The 21,509-nt window shown below is 41.0% G+C and overlaps 1 protein-coding gene across 3 annotated transcripts in view; it reads right to left on the bottom strand.

The window, feature by feature from the left end:
- LOC309531353 (uncharacterized protein) overlaps nt 1-21,509 on the bottom strand; it is a 394,694-nt gene that overhangs the window by 356,455 nt on the left and 16,730 nt on the right. For 2 of the 3 annotated variants that reach the window (XM_082220827.1, XM_082220826.1), the window contains exon 1: nt 6,225-6,324. In XM_082220827.1, the coding sequence (XP_082076953.1) occupies nt 6,225-6,251 (27 nt within the window). In that variant the 5' untranslated portion in view covers nt 6,252-6,324. Of the gene's footprint in view, nt 1-6,224; nt 6,330-21,509 lie in introns of those variants that run through there. The other variant, XR_014219215.1, reaches the window with a different exon arrangement.

Genomic DNA, 21,509 nt, shown 5'->3' with positions numbered 1-21,509 from the left:
CTGGTGCAGGCATCCCCAACCTGCGGCCCTCTAGGTGTTTTGGCCTACAACTCCCATGATCCCTAGCTAACAGGACCAGTGGTCAGGGATGATAGGTATTCTGTCCAAAACATCTGGAGGGCTGAAGGTTGGGGGTGCCTGTTCTGTTCTGGTGGTTCCCTCACTGTGAGAAGTGAAACTACAGGGAACCATACAGAAGGTATTTTCAGTAGTTGCACCCACCCTGTGGAAAGCCCACCCAGCAGATATCAACCACTGGTTCTTAACCCCAGTCCTACTAACTCATATTCTTAGATCTGGTTCCCCCTTATGCTGGCAGAATTGTAAGGTATGAGGAACATATTGGCGTATGTGGTGGGGATGTGATTACATAAGTTTTGGAATCAGGTTGTAATAGAGATTGGTTTTATTGTTGGCAAACAGGTCACTTTGGACACTAAGCTATGTCTCATCCATTTTTGGTGATACTATTGCTGACTTTACTTCTCAACAATTAATTCTATATCTATTGGTTGCCGCTTGTCTAGAGATCTCTCAAGGGTGGAAGGATACGTATTGTTATTCTATGGATCTATGGTTTAAAAAAGTCATGTTCATACTGTTTCTAAAAAAACTGATTCATAAAATATCATCCTCTGACTTTGCTTCTGCTTGGGTGCAGTTTATGATTTATATGACCAAACAATCACATGGTCGAGACATTCCCATTAAATTTGAGTTTATTTCACAACATTCATGAATATTTGGTATGTTTAGTACATATATGAGCCTTGTATTCCATTGCGGAATATATTTTATATGTGGAATATATTTTATATATATTCAGTCTTTTAAAGCTTCCTATTATTATTGTGATTATTATTTGTTGTCATGACTGTTTTTAAGAATAGATCGTGTAAACCTAAAAAAAAAAAAATCAGCTTGCTGCTGCAATCAAACCTTTGGAACTTTCCATATCACATGCCCATACTAGCATATAATGAAGTCAAGTTAAAACGACATTTGAAAGGATGAATTTGCTGTTTTTATTCTTCAAGCCATAGGCTTTTGAATAACTTTTCCACTATTCTCATGGATATGATATGTTTGAAATTTATTGTAACAGAAGCCTTATAATCAATGTGGAAAGGTTTATGCCTTGAGAAAACTAAGGCTTATTTAAAGAGAGGGCTCATACCAAAATCACAGAGCAGTAATTGGAATTGAACTTTGATGGCCTCAGAATCAGACAGTAGAGGCACTGAGGCAGCTGCATTTTCCCTTGTAAGTAGACCCATAATATAACCAACACCAATTGCTTATTAGTAGATAAAGGTGAGAATAATGAGCCTTTAAGAACACTAAGGAGTCTTTGGAAAGCTAGAACCTCAGGTTTGAAGAGGTGGCAGGAAATAAGGTGGGACATAAGAAATCCCTGATGAGTAAAATGGAAAGCCCATTATTACTTTGCTCAATACTCTCATCATTTGCAGAGATGCATAGTGAATATTTCGAAAATGTTATAAATTTTACACAACTGCCCTCCCTTCTTAATTCAGAAACAATATATGTAATTTTAGGCTGGATCTAGACACATTAAAGAAGCATTTCAGAAAAATGCATTGTAACCTTTATAATGAGAAATCGTGTGGGCAAAAAAGGAACTCCACAATGCCATCTGGTGTCACCGTGTTGTTGTTTAGTCATTTAGTCGTGTCCGACTCTTCGTGACCCCATGGACCAGAGCACGCCAGGCACTTCTGTCTTCCACTGCCTCCAGCAGTTTGGTCAAAGTCACCGTGTTATATCGCATATAAAACGCTTTTTCTTTACCAGTCTGAGTCCTTAGTTCCCAACCCACACATACAAACACAGTTTTTTATTACTGTTTCCACATTTAAAGTCCAGAATACATACTGAAACTTTGCCCACAAAAAAAGAGAGATAAAGTCTACATTTAAAATGCTACTTAATTATTTACCTGTTTTAATGGAAGTTTTTGGTCACTAGATTCTTTGGGGGGGGCGGACGAATAACTCATCTTCAAACTTTCTATGCATGAGAATATTGGCTTGCATCCATTTTTAAACAAAATTTGTCTGGGTTGAACAGCATTCCATTTGATCAAAAACATACCTTGGAACTCCTACCTAAATAGTTATGAATGACCATCAAGGGAGTGTGTGCAGGGTGGCATTGGACTCCTGGATTCCCAATGCTGCTTGTTGCTGTCAGTTAAGGAGAGAGGGAAGCAGTGGGGAGCCTGGCACTGTGCAGAAGCAGTTTCAGGAGCACAGGATTGGTTGCACCTGCACAATCCCGGGGATCCCCACTGCTTTGCCCCTCCCCTTCTCCCTCTTTGTAATCAGTAGCTGGTATAAGATACAGTAGTGTATCTTACAAGTCCCTTACAAAAATGATATAGCAGAGCTTTAGAAGCTTGGATTTCATTCTGCACATTATAATTTTTTTAGGCATTCTAAGGGAAAGGGCGGGGCGTGGGTGGCACTAAACCACTGAGCCTAGCGCTTGTAGATCGGAAGGTCGTGGTTCGAATCCCCTCGATGGGATGAGCTCCCGTTGCTCGGTCCCAGCACCTAGCAGAAAGCACATAAAAATGCAAGTAGATAAATAGGTACCGCTCCGGCGGGAAGGTAAATAGCGGGAAGGTAAATGGCGTTTCCATGCGCTGCTCTGGTTTCACCAGAAGCAGCTTAGTTATGCTGGCCTGGAAAAACTGTCTGCGGACAAACGTTGGCTCCCTCGGCCAGTAAAGCGAGATGAGTGCAGCAACCCCAGAGTTGTTCGCGACTGGACTTAAATGTCAGGGGTCCTTCACCTTTAAGGGAAAGGAGTGCTTTGTTGACTTTGCAGTTTAGACATAATTGAGGGAAGGATCACTTTAGACCCAGTTTAGTTATAAGCATTCCCTGTCTAGAGCTGGTGCCTCTCTAGAGTTAGTCAAGGCATGGACTTCTTTTGGAAGGAATAGATAAGATCATGTTGACAACAAATTAGGTTTCCTTGGGTGATTTCCAGCTCTGTCACACTCAGAGCAAATCCACTGAAATCAATGAACTTGACCATTGTTTCCAAAGAGTACACTCTGATATGACTGACATTGAAGATCACCTACTGGAAAGTTTATGGGATATGAAGTGAAGTGCCCCAAAACCTTTGGTCATTCTTGTGACATTGGCAAAGGGCAGAAATATCAACCTAGGGAAGGAACAGGAACCTAGGAAGCTGCCTTATAGCATTGCTCCATACAGTTCAATATTGTACACTAACTGGCAGAAATTCTCAGTGTTTTTGGACTAGTGTCCATCCTGCATATGCTGGATGTTGCATTTGGGACTTTCTGCATGCAGAGAAGATGCTCTCCCCAATGAGATGGCCCTCCCCTAAATCCCATCACTATTAGTTTCTAGTTTTGTTTTTCATATGAACCTATTACTCAACTGTGGGGTTTTTTTAGAACTAGGGAGTTGAAATGCAATTCTATGGCTTCAAGTGAGTGAAAACATTTAATAGGTAACTATACTATCCAGGCAATCTCATATGTGCTAGTCAGACTGCAACTGGGGCGGCTTATGTGATCTATATGTAGCAGTCCTTGTTTGTTTCTTTTTTAAATAGTACAGTATAAGATGCTTTGTATTACCTCTACTTAAGGTATATTATAATGGAGAATAGGTATATTAGATATATAGATGTAAATTCAATTCCAGTTATATGGAAGCAAAGGTCAAATCAGTTTAGTGAATGAATATAACAAGTAAAACTGAAATTGCAAACAAGAAGAAAAAGTGAAATTTGTTGAACACATTATTATCCTGTGAAGTCACATCCATCTTTGTTTTCTGGAAATCTGATTTGTTGGAGCTCTTACTGAAGATTTTATCAGTCTAAGTGAAATTTGGAGAGGGTTTGCCCATTTGTTTATCTGTCACTGTTACTGTGCCATGCTATCCCTTCTCTAACCCCATATCTCTTAAGATAATCAATCAACCTAGTCATTTGAAGCCTGATGCTGCAATGACTCTCCTCAAGATGGCAGCAACAGTCTGCAACCAGTATATCAGCTATAGAACCAAGAATTCATGCTGCCTTTTCCTCTTGTGAGCTTGGTGTCTCACCTCATTGGCATGCCCAGCCTTTGCTTGATTACAGAATTATACTAACATCTGGAATATGGCAACTAATTCATACACCAGGCCAAGAAGATGTCCCATATGATCACCACCTTCAAAAATGCCATCCAGAGTGAAGCTTAAATAAATATCCCAGCTGCATCACTTTGTACCCTGATGACTTAATTAATATGAATGATGTGCACAAGGTAATAAAAATTACCCAAAAGGGAATCCACTCCCACAAGCTACACAAACGAATGAGATTTCTGCAGTCCTTGCAGATGCAAAAAAAGGGGGGGGGGTTGTACAAGAAGAAATTATATACTTACAAATTATACACACAGTCCTGCTGACAGCAGTGATTCAGTAGTGCTAGGCAGTAACTCTGCAAAATCATTCTGGATAAGCAGTAGAATCAAGTGAAAACTTCCCATATTTATTGCAGGATCCCCCAAAAATGATAAGACATACTATATAGGCTGGTGGCTCTCAATCTTTTCAGACCTGGGACCTACTTTCAACCCAAATATGGATTTGATTACCGTTTTATTCTTAATTTTTGCCATATATTTGTATGGTGGTAGTGCTGGTCTTACAACCCAACTTAGATCAGGCCCCAAACTGGCAGTGGTTCCAATTTTCAAGTTCTCCATGAGGCAAAAAGTTTGGAAATCACTGGAATAAGAAGTTCTGATTTAATACAAAAATAGGCATGTCTTATTTTTGTTTTGTTTTTAATAAAAAGAGGTGCCGGAACTCACAATGAACACCTCCCTCATTCTCTTAGAATGCAAATGGCGCCCACCTGAAAGGTGCCGGAATTGAGTTCCAGAGAGTTCTGGCTGAAAAAGAGCCCTGGACATGTCCACTTGATGTTGTAGGATTTTTGTTTGTATAAAAGTACTGAAGTCAAACTAACAAGCTATTCAGAGAATGATACACACAAATCCACAGAATATATGTCTTCTCATAATGGCATAAATACATTAAAGTGTAGGGATGGATGATAAATACCACAGTTAGAAATGTTCTCCACATATTCAGTACCCTTCCATATCTCAACGCTTGTAAGCGAAAAAGAAAACAGCCCAAACAGCTGATTGGAGGTAGAAAATACCATATTTTTCACCCCATAGGACGCACCGGCCCATAGGATGCACCTAGTTTTTTTGGGGGGGATTTTTTTCCTTTATTTCCTCCCCAAAACCAGGTCGGGGAATCCAAACCAGGTCAGGGAACAGCAGGATGGCGGCGCTGCACCTCCCCGCTGTCCCCCGAGCTTGTGGGGCTGCCCGATGTCTGCCCGAAGCGTGGGGCACTCTGCTTCAGCGCGCCCCGCGCTCCGGGCAGCAGGCTGCTATCCGCAGCCTAGGGAGCCCTGCGGGAACTCCCGCAGGCTCCCCAGGCTTGCTGATAGCTTCCTGAAGCCTGGAGAGGAGAGGGGTCGTTGCGCACTGACCCCTCTCACTCTCCAAGCTTCAGCGAAAGCCTGCATTTGCCCCATAGGACGCACACACATTTCCCCTTCATTTTTGTAGGGGGGAAGTGCGTCCTATAGGGCGAAAAATACGGTATATGGTCTTAAAGCACAATTCTTCACAGACTCCTTAGTGACTCAGATCACAAGGCCTACATGAGTGTAGTTCTCACACTTGCATAAACAATGAACACCACTGGGCAAATCATCCACTCATCAAGTACTATCATTAAGTTAGAGACATGGAAGTCAACATACTAGCAGAGGGATTATTCAGCAAACAATATTCTGGTTCATGACAAGAGGAAGTCAAGTGATGCAACAAAATACTATGTGTCCAGGGAATAAAAGAAACAACAAAGCATGCAGGAAACCAGATAAAATTCCAGGGGAATGCCTAACATTATAGAATATAAAACCATGATCAGTCACTTTCCATTGGTGCAAGGTTTTGGTGTCCCTAATCAGGCAAATTGCGTCTTGGGATCACATTTTGTCATTGGAAAAAGGCCACATGTCATAAAAGTCATTCAATGAGTCAAGGAAAATTCAGAATGCATTCTGCAAGCTACCATCTGTACTCATACAGAATTGTAACATGAAATTTTGTTTTCTTCATTGAAATGTCTTACCTTTATGGTTTTCAACAGGCAGCCCATGGGTCACATCAAGGCCACAGAACTTCTGTCATTATTTTCTTTAATGTTCCTGGTGCCAGCTCTTTTGGTTTCCCTCTTCTGGTTTGTAAGAGCGCAGCACAGACATCCGTGTTACCTTCTGAACTTCTCTGTGCGCTGGGCTGTTGTTTCTTAAAGGCTACACAGTGATGGATATTAATAAATATCCTTCATCACTACCATATTTGTTTATCATGAAGTTTTATGGAAGCTAAGTTACTTTCCCAATGACTAGTTAATTCTAAGTGAGCCATGGGCAATAATACTGCAACCAAATCCTTTTGTTTGAACCCTTGATTACTCCCAGTTGAAAAGACTGCTATCAGCTGGGCCCAGGTGGAATGGCTAATTGGGAATGCACGTTAACTCTGAGAACACCTCCTCCCAGAACATTTACGCAAAACAGCAGCTCCACCACATATGAAGCAAAAATCCCTTTTCTCCACAGCACCTCCAACATTATGGTGAAACATTCTTTGCCATATCTCCTGTGCTATCTCAGAATTAATTTCAGAGTGGCCTCTTGTGTTTTCAGAGATGTATTAACCACTTCACCTGTATTTTACAGACATTCCTAGGCCTGTTTGTATGTATTTATAAAAAGTGTGTACAATTTCATATTGTTGCACGCCACCCATATGGTTCCAAGGGTTCCAGGCACTTACCCGGAGTTCCTTTTGAAAATGAGACTGTGGTGTCTTTAGGATATATGGTTTATTTACACATTTATGCAACCTGAGCCTATGATGGAGGGGTTCACAGCCTTAACACCCAAAGAGGGTATCATTTCTCCCATAGCCACTGCCTTGGATTCAAGCAGAAATCAGCCATGGCTTTTCTTTCTGCCCTTCCAGCCTGCAGCTTTTTGCACCCGCTTTCAGCTCACACAACAGCAAAACTCTCTCCTCAAACTCCTGCTTTGTCTTGCTAACTATTTGAGAGATAGAGTAGGAACCAAACCCAGCACAGGGCCTCTTTCCTTGGTTCTCTCAATAGTCCATCCCCTTTCACTTTGTTCTCTTAATGGGTCATTGCCCCAGGCAATTACCTCATCAAAATATAAGCCAGGCTAGCTTCTTATAACACTTGCTTGATTTAAAGGTTAAAACATGGGTAGGTAAACTAAGGCCTGGGGGCCGGATCCAGCCCAATCGCCTTCTAAATCTGGCCCACGGACGGTCCAGGAATCAGTGTGTTTTTACATGCATAGAATGTGTCCTTTAATTTAAAATGCATCTGTGGGGCATAGGAATTCACTGATTCCCCCCCCAAAAAAATATATAGTCCAGCCCCCCACAAGGTCCGAGGGACAGTGGACCAGCCCCCTGCTGAAAAAGTTGGCTGACCCCTGGGTTAAAAGTGTCAGGAAAAAGCACCAAGGCAAAAGACAGCTCCAGATTGCTGGAATGCAAAACAGGATGTTGTGGTTTGCAGATGTACTGCTGGGGAAAAGGTGGAGCCTATTCTCTGTACTGAGCACCGGATGTTAGCTCAGAGTGTCATGTGACCTGTGCTGGAAGTACAGGGGTGGAGTTGTGACTCTTCTGATGGAGTCTGAAGGGTGCAGTCGCATTTCTATGTACTGCTGAATGACAGGAATAAAACATGTAAATAGGACTCCTGTCTGTCTCATTTCCCCTCCCTGGGGAGAATGCAGGGAGGGAGAGAGAAGCAGAGTAGCAGAGGGTGTGTTCTTCACGTCTGACTGATGAGGAGAATTGCCGGGTTTATGACCTTGCCTGCCAGGAGACGCAGCGGAGAGGTCATCCAGTATCCAGCTTAATTGCCTGGGGGAGGCCAGTTACCTCTGACTGTAAGCTGAGATACTGGCACCCACAAACTCATAACAGTATAATAAAAATGTCTAAGTGGTTTGCGCAATAACAAGTTTAAGACGAATCATTGTGAGGATGAGCACCAAGTCACTCTTGCCCTGCATTAATATTTTCCTCACACACAGATAGAAAAATGCAGATCAGTTCCCAGCTGTGCTCAGTTTTTGTCCTGTAAGCACATACTTAGCTTAGGATCTTGACATACTGGGAATTGATCTTTTTTTGCCATCTATGAGCTGTCAAACTTTTAAAGAGACTGTGGAAGGAAAGGGGGGGGGAGACATGGCAAAGGAGGTGGGGAGAGACCTGACCCAGCAAACAGCTATAAGGCATCATCTGTAACGGATACACAAGAGCCCTCGATGCTGAACTGAAATCCCCAAATCCTCCCTCCCCTTTTTCATCTGCTTCCCACCCGTTTGCTCTCCCCTCTGTTCTCCCATCTGGTGGCAGCTGTGTAGATCTGACAAACGCTTGGAAACTTTCAACTCGGCATTCTGCTTTGCTTTCCAAATTCATTTACTGTTAACTTCTTAAAAGCTCTTTTCCCCCCAAAAGCAGTCACTTCAGGTGACATGTTTTCAGATTTCCCCGATGTTAAGGAGGCAACGTTGCTACTATTTATGTTACTTGCCCTCCCCTAATGCATATCTTTATTGCTTCCAGATTACACTGATCGGCAGGCACTTTATAGAGTAATATTCATAAATGACCCCATTGTTCAGCATGGTGCAGCCCATGCCTTTACTCATGGCAATAAATTCAATCACATTACTCTGGCCATGGCAGATTTACACTGGCTTCCTATCAGTCAACGCATTGACTTTTAAATTTTGCTCTGAGTTTTTCATTACCTATCTGAAACTTCCCTTTCACACCTATCAGAATTGGTCTCCATTTATAGATGCCCTCAGTTCTTACTTTCTAATAATAAATCTCAAATTCATCAACCCCCTTGTCAGGTCTCTCATCCATGGGCAACAGAGCATTCACCTGTTATGCCCCTGAGCTGTGGAATTCCCTGAACTGAACTCTCATCTCTAAATCCCCTGAGCTTTTTAAATCCTTCTTTGATTCTCACTTATTAAAATTTGCTTTTAATATTTGATCCACTGCTGACATATGCTGGAGGCTTGACTGGTATAAAAATTATTATTATTTTTTACTGTATAGTCAGTGAAATGAAAGTTGCTAGTGCTAAGAGTGAGTGTGTGTGTGTGTGTATGTATAACCTATATAATATAAAGACCTTTTTACCTCAGTGAAATCAAACTAACAACAAGCTCTGATGTAACATTTTGCTTCCATAGGGTATATGTAATGTGAAAATACTATGTCAAAATAAGATATCCATGCAACTTCAAATATTAGCTCATGAGTTAATACTGCTACAGTAGATTTATCGAGTAAATTGCCTGATTGATTCTCATAGAGCAAAAGCTATCCAGTGGATTCAAAATGTGAGGTCAGAACTAATCCTCAGTGCTTTAAGGTGATCCTGCAAACATGTGTGTGTCTAAAGATTACATACAGATAATATAAAGAAAAAGAATTTTAGTACAACAATATTTCTAAAATAGAATGATAAGTAGAATATTAATATTTAAATAATTACATCAGTGAAAAATATGACTTTATTATTCAAATGAAACATTGATAATTTTATAACATTAAGCTTCCCCCAACAAAAAAAGATGGATTTGCCAAATTTTACACTTTATTATTGCAATAAGAGATAAACTCCCTTTCTTGATAAATTTATTTTCTCATTGCCTATTAGAAGAGTTATTTTTATGATTATCTACATTCATCGTTGTTATTTTTAGCTTTCATTCAGAGCCTCATTTATATACATACATAATGTACCGTATTTTTCGCCCTATAGGACGCACTTTTCCCCCTCCAAAATGAAGGGGAAATGTGTGTGCGTCCTATGGGGCGAATGCAGCCTTTCGCTGAAGCCTGGAGAGCGAGAGGGGTCGGTGCACACTTCGCGCAGCTCTCCCACGGCTTGCGGATAGCAGCCTGTTCTGGGGGCTGGGGTCGGGGGAAGCTCGGGCTTCCCCCGCCCCAGCCCCCACCTGTGGGGAAAATAATTTTTTTTCTTTATTTCCCCCCAAAAAAACTAGGTGCGCCCTATGGGGCGAAAAATATGGTATTTCTCTTAAAAGTGAGACACAGAGAACACCATCTACTGACAACCTTGATTTAAGGGCAGGTTGGTACATGAGCATAGCCAGGGGAGCGGGGGGCAGTTGCCCCCCTGATTCAATAAAAATCAATACAACTATGAGGTTCTGTCCCCTAACAAAAGCTTGCCCCCCCCCAAAAAAAATCCTGGTTACGCCCATGGGCTGGTATAGGAGAAGACATGCCTACAGCTTAGGACTTTAAAGGAAAGCACCTTGAACTGGTTCATTTATGAACAGGAAGCCACTGCAATTTCTTTAGAAGCAATGTAAAATGGCTTTATACAGGTAAACCAGCCAGAATCCTGGCAGCTGGAGTTTGTATTAGTTGACCATTTTCAAGGGCAGCCCCACATAAAATGCCTTTGAGTAAGCCAACCTAGAGGTTATATTCCTGATAAGGAATTAGCTATGGAAGAGGAAATGAAACCACCTTCTTGTATTTTTCTGGATAAATTTCTACATGAATAGTCTACAGCAGAAGCCCATTTTGAGGAACTGTGTGAGATGGATTCAGGACATAATAGGAAAGTGTCTACCCTTAGGAAGACCAACTACAGTTTGAGGCTCAAGGTTAATAGCAGAGTACAGTGTTCTATGAAATTTAAACAGCAGGTGAAGCACAGCAGAATGCATTTTTAGATAGTAGGGTTTTCCTACTCCCTTAAGCCTGGCTTCTTGAAGGAGCTGCTTTTTAAGATCTCCTTAGAAAATGAGTACAAACTGAAAGTAAGTTTTAGTAATTAAATCAAGAAATGCACAGCTTATTTCAATAAAAAAGAATTCTCATAGAATATATAGGTAAAATTCAAAGCGTTTGAAAAATTCTTAATGTTATCCTCATTTTCAACATAAGAGCAGTAAAATATTTTAAATGGATGACTCCTGATTGAAAGCAAAGTAGGGTTGAAAGGTAGTGTCCAGTTGGGAGCTGGCTCTTCTAAATTCCTGAGGTTCAAATCTGAGCTAGACTCAGATGAAATCTCATGTCATCCTTAAAAATAATCCATTTCTCCTAGGAATAGAGCAGAGCTGGGGAAGCATTTTATGCCTGGCAGGCCAGATAGAAAAGCAGCTACCCTCTATGGAGGCCACTTTTGATAGATGGGTGGGTCTACTTGATCGGCAAATCACCTGATCAGATGTGAACCCCAGTTCAGCCCCATTTGGAGCTGAATTAAAACATAGAAAAATCAGGAACCTACTCTCAGCTGTTGATCCTGATTGTTCCTTGGAAGTGGGGTTTGCATTCAGCCCTGTTTAAATTCAGCACCAAAGGCAAGTCCTGCTGCTTTCAGCAAGAATTGAGAGCTTCCAATCAGAGTTCCTGCGTGGATCTGATCCTGCTCAAACCAGTTGACTTGCATTTGGCACCAAATTTAAACTTCATAAACCAAGTCCTATTGCTAAGGGGCAATTGGAAAGGTACTCTTGCACTCTTGATTGTCCCTTAGCAGTTGTGACTTATTTCTTGGCAGCTCTGGCCTTACCTGTCCTACACCTGCTGTCATGATTTTAGGTGAGTGACATATAGGAGTGGCTTGCCAAAAATAATCACACAGGGCAAATTGGCCAGCCTGGTGGGGATAATTTGGCCCATGAGCTGGAGGTTTCCCAATCCTGGTCAAGAGGATGAAATGGTTATCAGATGAAGACCATTTTAAATCACTTCCTCTGGTGACTGTCTCTACAGGAGAATCCATTTGTGTTCAACAACTCACTAAACACATTTGGAAATGTCCTTCACAAGAGCTAAAAATGAAAGTCTGAACTGCTATGCAGAAAACTACTTACGGTAACTTGCACGCAGAGGCCGTCTGCACAAACTATTCATTACTAGTAAGTGTATCATTATTTCACAAATAGGATTTCTCAGATATGTTAGTGAATAATGTTATGTAATATGGCTCTGAGAAAAGACAGCATTTGGTTACTCAGTCATTTCTTCTAGATAGTTGTGAAACAGGTGTATTTTGCTGGCACAGGCTTACTTACTTCCATCTAAACCTGTAACAATCTGGTATTGGCTATGTCTCTCAAAATAGGAGTATATATTGTGCAATCCAATATTGTATTTATCCAATACCTCTTACTTTTATCATAGTTAATTTAAATACTTTAGCCTCAAATCAGCATCAGGAGTCATATATGTGTGTGTGTAGATGATTAACCATGACAAGTTTCAGTACTACCACTACTACTGGTGCTGCCAATAACATGCATTTTGATGCCAGCTTTCTATCAACAAGCTAACAAAGACAGCTAATAAAAAGATAGCTATAAAACATCAGATCACAGAATATATTACATCTGGTGAAACTAGGTCAGAAAAGAATATATTAAGAACATCTATATACCAGAAGCATTAAAAGAAGAAAACAAAACAGGAAAATAATTTAAAACAACAAATAGCAGCTGAATCACTAGACCACAGCAAGCAATAAACAGATAAACTATGCTATTTCACAATCTCTTATGGGTTGTTCCCAAAGGTGGCAATAGCCCTCTTCAGGAATTCACATCAAGTGTGAAGTAAACATGCAAGGGAGGTTTGGGGAATAGCCTATTCATTCCATCTAATCACTGTTCTCATCCCCCCCCATAAACTGGGTCTCAAGTTGGAAGACTTGCGTGGGGAGTTTCTCCAAGTACATATCTTAGAAGCCTGGAAAATCGCAATTTACATGTGGTCAAAACATAAACTCTAAAACAATGTGTAACATGGTCAAGAAAGCTTTGGAGAAGGGTTTTCTCCACCATTGCTGCAGCCATGGTCTTTTTCATGAAAATAAGTGGTTTTAGTTTGCATGAGAGGAGAAGGAGTATCAAACATCTTCTAGTAAGCTAGTTATGGGCAGACATAAGGTGGAGATTGTAATTGGAAGGATGACATAAGAATACCTCATGAAGGTGAGTGTTCGGTTTGCTGTGTGGTTGATCTGTAATGTAGTTTGCAGCCCTGTGCAGCTGCTTTGAAGTTACAAAAATCCAAAACCAGAGAAGTTTGGAATCAAAACTCTCTCACACTGTGTTTTGTTTGGGGGCACAGAGTACCCTGACAGATCTGAGAACCGCGGTGAGTTTCCTATCATGTCATAGATGAGTTTGAGTATGAGTTCATCAGATACCTGGCAACAACAAAAATGCCCTGTCTTACAAAATAATATAGAAAAGAGGTGAATACAGCCAAAACAAATAAACCAACAGTCAAATAAATGTCTTAGAAATCTTTCGCTGAAGAGTGTTAGAAGAATACAAATATTTCACAGGACAGCTTTCCTACTGCATTCCAGCTATAAGAATTTAGCTTCCTACTGTCTTTGGTCTAGACTCCAGCAGCAGAAGGAACAGCCTGCGAAATTGCTATGACGTGTTTCTGCATTCATTCTGCTAAACTGCCTACCTGCTGTGGAGGTTTAAAAGTGATTGTACCTTCCTTTATTCCACCCATGTTTAGATTAACCAAAGAATCCTGGAGCCACAGATCATGTTTAAGAAAAATTCAGGGAGGTGGGGTTGCTCAGGTTTTCAGCAAAACCATTTTAAGATTGTTTAGAGTGATTTTTGTTTTGTTTTGTTTTTTAAAAAGCAAATGAACAAACAAAAGGAAACATATTGGAATAAGCTGTGTCGTCTTAACAACACTGTCAGACAAATAAAAAGACAGGCACTTAAATAGCTCTGTTCCACGGACAATACCTGCTTAAAACAATGCAGAAAATACGGACAGTTTTTAACACAATCATTTTCCTTCTTGCCGTGGCTAACAATTCTATGGTAATTTGTGTGGCAGGCGGTGGGATGAATTTTTCTCCTGCAAATATCAAAAAGAAAGGAGGGAGCGGGTGCAGGGGTGTATAAGGCAATAGAATTGCAATGCAGTCTTAACCTCCTGATATATGTTTCTGAAGGGGATGAGGATATGTTGGAGGTAACCCTTTGGGTGTGGGTGGGTGGCTGTTTTCGGGGGCAGGGATGATCCAGCACTGCAGAGACCCCTTGCTGCAGCCAGTTGTTTTCCCACAGTGGTAGCCTGCAGAAACCCCCAAACTGAGACATTTGGAGTGAGGAAACTGCATCAATGGATCTGGATCTACTGGACACTTGTTCCTGTATATAGATTCTAGCCATGTCTGTTGGATCCAAAGTCCCACACTTCTCAGAGGGGCCCAAACCTTCAGGTTCCACAGCTGTGCCAGCCTGGAGACAGTGAAGCTATTTAATTATTATTATTATTTTTTAAAAAAATTACAGAGCTTCAGATGCTGTGGTTATTCAACCACCATTCCTCACGGCTCACTAGATGGGGTTAGGAATGCACTGTTAACAGCTGAAATGGAGACTGAGAAAAAGCTCAATAATCATCTTGTTGCTTTTTCTAGAACTCTCCCCAGACAATCTCTTGACTATATTGTGCTTTGAATACTGGAAATATACAAGATCTCATGAGCAGAAGTACCACATTGAGAAAGATGTATGGACCTCACACAGCTAACGGGAGTGACAGGTATATATTTTACTATGCTCTAAAACCGATGGTTTCTCCCTTTCACAAGTACTTCTGATGAATCTCTGTGGCTTAACACGTTAGCTCCATGTTAGCTGATATGCTATGCTTAAACATTAGCCTTAACTTGCATTTGGTGAACACATACAATCACTTTGCAGCACACATTCCTGAATTAGGCCATGTTCCCTAAATTGAAAAAGTGAATCTAAACTCTAAGAGTATGAACTTCAATGTCAAGCTGTGAATCTAAACTTTTAAAAAGTAGAAACAATTAGTAGACTCAATTTTAGCCGCCTGGAGGTGATTAGGGATGGAAAAAACAACTAGAGCAAATAGAAAGAAAATCACCATGAACTCCATTAGGGGCAGATTAAAACACTTTCACATTACGTTTTCTGTCTCTGTCTCTCTCTGCCTTTTGCCATATTAACCATGAGAGACCCAACTCAGTGTGCTGCAGCAAGACCCTATAAGCACCATGCATTTGCAAAGATGAAAGGTAGAAAAGAAACAACCCAATAACCACTAGTATTGTTCCCTTCTAAAGATACTTGGGTCCTTATAGTTAATTTTAGATGAGTCTATACCCCTACCCAAATCAGCCCTTGTTGTTGTATAATCAACTCTAACAAGGACTGCTGTTTTATATTATGATGCTCTGCACAGCCAGGATGGCTTTCATAATTCGGGATTACGCTTGGAAAATTGAGACACTTGGAGGGCATGATATAAGGCTTGAGATGTTTTCTTAGAAATAAGTCCCGCTGAGTTTTATGAATTTACTCTGAAACAAATATGCTTATCCCTGCACAAAGGCAGAGTAATACCATATCAGTAGCAGATACACCAAGATCAATGCCAAAAAAATGTAATCTCAGGTGCCAGCAACTGATCCCACAAGATTAGACAATATTTTAGTTGGGCATATCACCTTGGCTCTGTGGTAATGGTGGCATGGGGGAAGTGGTTTTATCCCCAATGTGCCTGGCAAACCTGCCACAGCAGGCCAGAGTTAGCATATGCATAGCCAACTGAGCAGGCAAACAGGCCATCTGGTCACACTCTTCTCCACTATGGCGTGTTATATTATATTTCTATTTTATTACAAAATATACATTTATACATATAAATTAGAATACAAATTAAGATGTTTGTGCTCTGCCTCCCTCCTCCTGCCCGCCGCAATGCATTTCTTCTTTTGGGGTAAACCACATCTAGTCACCCTAATTATACCCTGTCCTGCTCTGCTCCTGGTTCTCTTAATGGCAACAAAGCGAAGCTTAAGTTTCCCATGAGATCACAGTCACCTTTTTGTACAAAATCTACTTTTCCTGGGCTTGTTCCAGGTTTGTTAATACGTGTAAAAATAATGAGTTGATGGCTACTTCTTGTTCCAGTTGCTTCTCAGAAGCCTGATGAATTTGTAATTCTCAAGGCCTCTGTTGAATAGTTTAATGTGTCAAATGCAATCAATCTATTGTATGTTAGCAGTCATGTATAATTTCATTAGGACCAACTAGAAAACCCAAGGGAACATCATGTACAAACTGATCATCTCCCATAAATAACTTGCCACAGGTTAGTGCATGGACATTAAGGATCTTGACATCTTAGACTGTTCATTACCAGATTTTAAAGTCAGGAGCTATTACTTCTTTTAAGTGCCTTAAAAAACACCCAGTGCCTAAATACATGGCTGTAGCTAAGTCTTCAAAAAATGTTATATATATATATATATATATATATATATATATATATATATATGGAAAAATTACAAAAGCTACATTTGAAACTCATTCACCCAAATAAATGATTAAAGGGGAAGGAAAACGCCTCACTATTAAGAGAGGAGAAACCTCAGCCCAAATGCATTTGTGAAACTTTCATTATTGCCACAAATAATTAGCACACGCAAAACTGGTCAAGGTTAAAAGTAATAGAGAAGCTATTCATTTAGTAAACCAGAGTGGATGGTAAAATGTAATTATCACAACAGCAAACTTTACTAAGGGGATAACTGTCAGAACTGCTACAGTAAAAGGTCTCTGCAATTTTAATCCGACAGGCTAAGAGTTCCCTGGAGAAAACCAGGCTTAATAAAACCACAAATGTAAGAGTTCTTTTCAGCCTCCATTCCCTGCTGTGCCCTCCTATAACAGACTTATAATTATAAAGCAAATTAAACCAACTTGTTTGCCATACTGACCATGTGTAGAAAATGAACAATGGTTTCACTTGGGTATTATTTTACTAAATAATTAGATCATGGGTTTTTAGAGGATGAATTATGTTCTGCTTACAGGGTGAACCACTAAAGCAGATTTTCTGACGGCTTCCTTTTTGTGTTCTTTGAACATGGAAATGCTTCTAAGCTTACTTTCAGTAAATAATTTTAAAAGAGAATCATAACAAAACAATGCATTGCGTAATCAGTTCTCTACCCACAATATATCTACAGTGTCCACAGTAACATGCAAAACGCTGTTAAATCAAAAGTTCGAATTTGTGGGAAGCAACTTTCCTAGTTTAGAGTTCCTGAGCTATGCTCAAAAACTTGTTGATGTTTAAGGCCAAGAACGTAAGGAGATCCCTCTGGATCAGGCCAGTGGCCCATTTAGTCCAGTATCCTGTTCTCACAGTAGCTAGTCAGATGCCTATTGGGAGCCCACGATTCGTAGCTTATTCACAGACTTGTATATAAAGTTGCCAGACCTCCAGGGTTGACCTGAATTCTCCAGGTTTGCCTGGTTCTCTCCAGGTGGCAGGTGGAGGATTTGAATCTCCAGGTGGGCAAATGTGCCTTTAATTTTATTGATTTATTAAGGAGACTGTGCATATAGCTTGCAAGCATTAGTCCAGCAGGAGCTGACATCAAATTATACCTAGATTCTCTAGGTAGCCCGCCCCCCTTTATCCCCTCCTCCTCTATTCTCATAAACCTCTGCCTCTACAGCTCTGGGGGTTGGGCTCAAGAGAAGGGTAGGGTTATGAGTTTGCATGCACATCTGGTGTGTGGTGTGGGGCTGCAGAAGCAAGCAGAGCACATGAAGAGCAGCACAGGGGGCTGCCTCCAGCACTCGCAGCAACTCCTGGATAGCTTTTGTTCTTTTCAAAAGTGTTCGAGGAGGTGAGGAGTGGAGACTGGAGGACCTGGACTGCAGGAAGTATTTATTATTTACCTGGAGTGGAGACTAGGTGGATCATTTCGTTGTGGTGGTGTGGGGGCAGCCTCAAAGGCACAGGAAAATAACATAGTCCAATTTGGAATGGGCATAAGAAATCACTTCATGGACATCAGTCTGTGCCTTGACGTCCTGACTACGAGTATCTCCATCTAAAATCACCATGCTAGGCTCCTCTCTTCCTACAACAGTCTTCTCAAGAAGTGCCTGGCCTGATGGCCTTTAAACCCTTCTGGCTAGATACAAGTCAGCCCGATTAAATTTTTCTTGCCAAGGTTCCCTAGGCAGGTGGGAAGAAATTGTCCTCTCAGTTTAGTGGAACATGGGAACACCTGCTTTAGATAACATTTATATATTAATTTTCAGTCAGTGACATATTTGCTTATTTGTTAGACCAGTTTTTCATTTGAATGACATGCTGTCCATGACTGTGGTTAATGCTTAATGTGTCATGCCTAATGACATCATCTGTGAAGTCACCAGGGGCTCCTCCCATGACATCACTGGGTCCTACTTCCATGGCATCACCAGGGACTGACCCTATGTCTCAGGTTTGGCCCCTGACCGGGCAACCCTATTTGTATATTACTCCAGAAAAGGCAGATAAGAAACATTTAAATAAATAAGTAAAATAACTGCTCATCATTGTAATTGCCCCTCCGCCTTACTACAGTTGGACTACAGCAGAGAGGAGTCTGGAGATGGGATAACCTTAGGCTTGTTCACCCATTTCACTGAACATAGGCATAAGCTGTCTATACACACAACAAGTGTTTGCATGAAAGAGTTTATTTGTACAGCTCAGCTATTATTTATACAGATTGCATATCCATTGAATCTCAGGGTTCTTTGCAAGGAACATTTAGAACTGCTCAGTGATGTGCGAGTATAATTTGCAAACAAAGCGCACACCACTACACTAGACTTGTGCATTTTCTTGCTTTGAGTCACAGTCCATGACATTTAGAAGCCTACATAGAGTTGGAGAAAATCCTCAAAACTGGGAATTTGACAGCACTAAGGCAGAAGAGTGTTAAGCTTCACACAAGAGGCACCAAGAACTCCAAGAAAGCTTTATTTGGAGTATTAGATATTAAAAACTAAGAAGGCATGGTGGGAGGGGGAGAGACAGGAGTATTAACACAGCATAACAGGCCTGCACACCCCAGGAGACACCACAGACCTTTCAAACTCTGCAGCTTTAGGACTGGTGCAGTTTTCATTAGTGTAGATTTCCATGTAGAAACTTGCATTATTATTTTTTTGCTAGGAAGGATGTGCTGTTGAAGAACTAAGCAACCTGCTTGAACATCAAAAGTCAAGGGTGTGGCCCCCCCATGCTTAACAACTGCAGAAGAACAGCCAGAGCCTGTTGGCCCTGCCTCCACAATTGCACCCCCAGCCTTGTCATTCAAGTGTTAAGGGGGGGACGGGACATATGCAGAGGGGAACCTGTGCACATAATGTCTGCCCAAGATATGGAACCCTGCATGTGATGTATTTACCCTTCTGCTGCCTGTGGGGAACGGTGGACTGAAGCTTAAAACGAATCACCTCTGAAATTAAGAAAAGAATTAAATAGCAAACTTCTGACATCCCTATTAAAACCACACACAGGAACCAATAGCAATAATGGAGCAACAGCTCTTCCCAAATTAAGCTGCAATGTGAGGTGGGATACAAATATATATTCAATTTGTAGTAGTGAAAGTTCTCTTGTATTCAACCTCCAGCACCCCTTCACCCTCCTAAAAAAGAATTGAGAACTACTGCTCTAGACTTTTGATGTTTCTAGACTTCTCTTCATTTATAAAGTTTCAACAAGTGCTAGGTAATGTACAATGGTGGCATTGTGCATCCCCAGAGTTTGCCACGTATCCAGACGGTAATAAGACCAATACCAGAGATGCTCCAAGATGAATATTCTCCAGAGGCATCAGATTCCCACCCCCAACTTTTCCTTTTCAATATTTTATGATCTAAGATTTCACATAAGAGCAGGATTTTGAGAAAGGGAAGGCAGCTAAAAGCTCCTGTTACTTGGATCTCAAGGGAGCTGCTTTACAAATCACTGCATTGCATGCGAAATGCCATCCTGCTTCAAATCGGGCCAAAAGGTCTTTTGACAAGGACTCACAATTCAGTTTCATCTGATTAAGCTGTCCTCCTCTGAAGCAAGCACTTCTGAAGCCCTGAACACCACCATTTATATCTAACACTCCTGGTCTCTCAGGATCAGAATTCCTTTGAACTGGAGAATCAATCAATGAATGTTACCTTGGTGGTTTATTTAAAGACAATTTTGTTGCTGGCATGTTATCTTAGTTCTGTGCAAATACTGTGTGATAGGTAACTCCTCTGATCTTACCGCTTCCCATTTTATACCCAGTTCTTCCTTTTCAAACCAAAACTCTCACGGGAACTGATGGTTTTGTTACAACTGCAGAACCACCTCCCTGTGGCCTTATTTACATGTCACTTTAAACCATATTTAAATTAAGCTATGGTTTAATGTGAATGTGCTATGTATTGATAGGTGTTTTGCTCCTCCCCCACTCCTTGCTGCACTGTCAGGAAGTAAGCCATGGTCAGTTTGGTGTTCTTCCTGAACCCAACTTTGTGCTTTATTTTCCCCAAACAAACCATGAGTGGTAAACCAACCAATGAATTTTGTTTTATCACTTGTGAATGTTTGGAGACATATGAACCATGAGTGCAGGTTCAGATGCAAACACTAAGCCAAACCATGGCTTACTTCACACCAGCAGCAGGAGCAGGGGAGAGGACCAAAGTGATGTGCAAACAAGATCAATGTGTTTTAGCAGCACCCATGTTCTGTGAGTCTCTACAATCAACAGAGGAAAAATTGTGTCCCATGGACTATAACAGTTGTTTTAATATGAAATTTTCTTTCAGCATACAGAATTTTGTTAGAAGTGGGAAACGGAAGGATGGCTAAGATCCTTCTACAATGTTTGCTCAAAGTAAGATCCCTTTAACAAAAGACCCCTTGTAAAGTTCAAATGAGGATTAATTTAAAGCTTGCAACTTTCACCCACTGCATGGCTTCCTGTTCATCCCAGCTGAGGGATTAGTAATTGCCCCCTTGAATATGTTCTCTGAATTGCCTGAATGTCAGTTTCTGTTCCCAGTGAGGTTTCATTATTGATACAATATTTTTTTAAGTAGTGAAATAGTATGATGAAATAGCTCTTCTGAAGATAAATTAGAAAATAAAACAATGAGAGAAAATCAGTAATTAAAGTCTTCCCCTGCCCACTCACTCATGGGCCCAGAAACAAACATAGGGTAACTGAGGGAGGCTTTTGAGGGGGCAGTTAGTCATTCGCCAGCCTGACAGAATTGTCAGGGCACACAATCCTTGACTTGCCTCAGCTACATTTGCCTTGCAGGCAAAGAGCTGTCAGAGAGCTGTCAGGATGTGTGATCCTCCTTGCCTGCAAATGCAGCTGGCTGAAGCAGGCATGGGAGAAACCTCCTTCTGAGGAGGAGGTATTCCCTAA

This window comes from Podarcis vaucheri, assembly GCF_965113315.1.
Source record: "Podarcis vaucheri genome assembly, chromosome: 4".
Taxonomy (NCBI): domain Eukaryota; kingdom Metazoa; phylum Chordata; class Lepidosauria; order Squamata; family Lacertidae; genus Podarcis; species Podarcis vaucheri.
The sequence above is the reverse complement of the archived record's forward strand: the minus strand, read 5'-3'. Positions and strand labels throughout refer to the sequence as shown.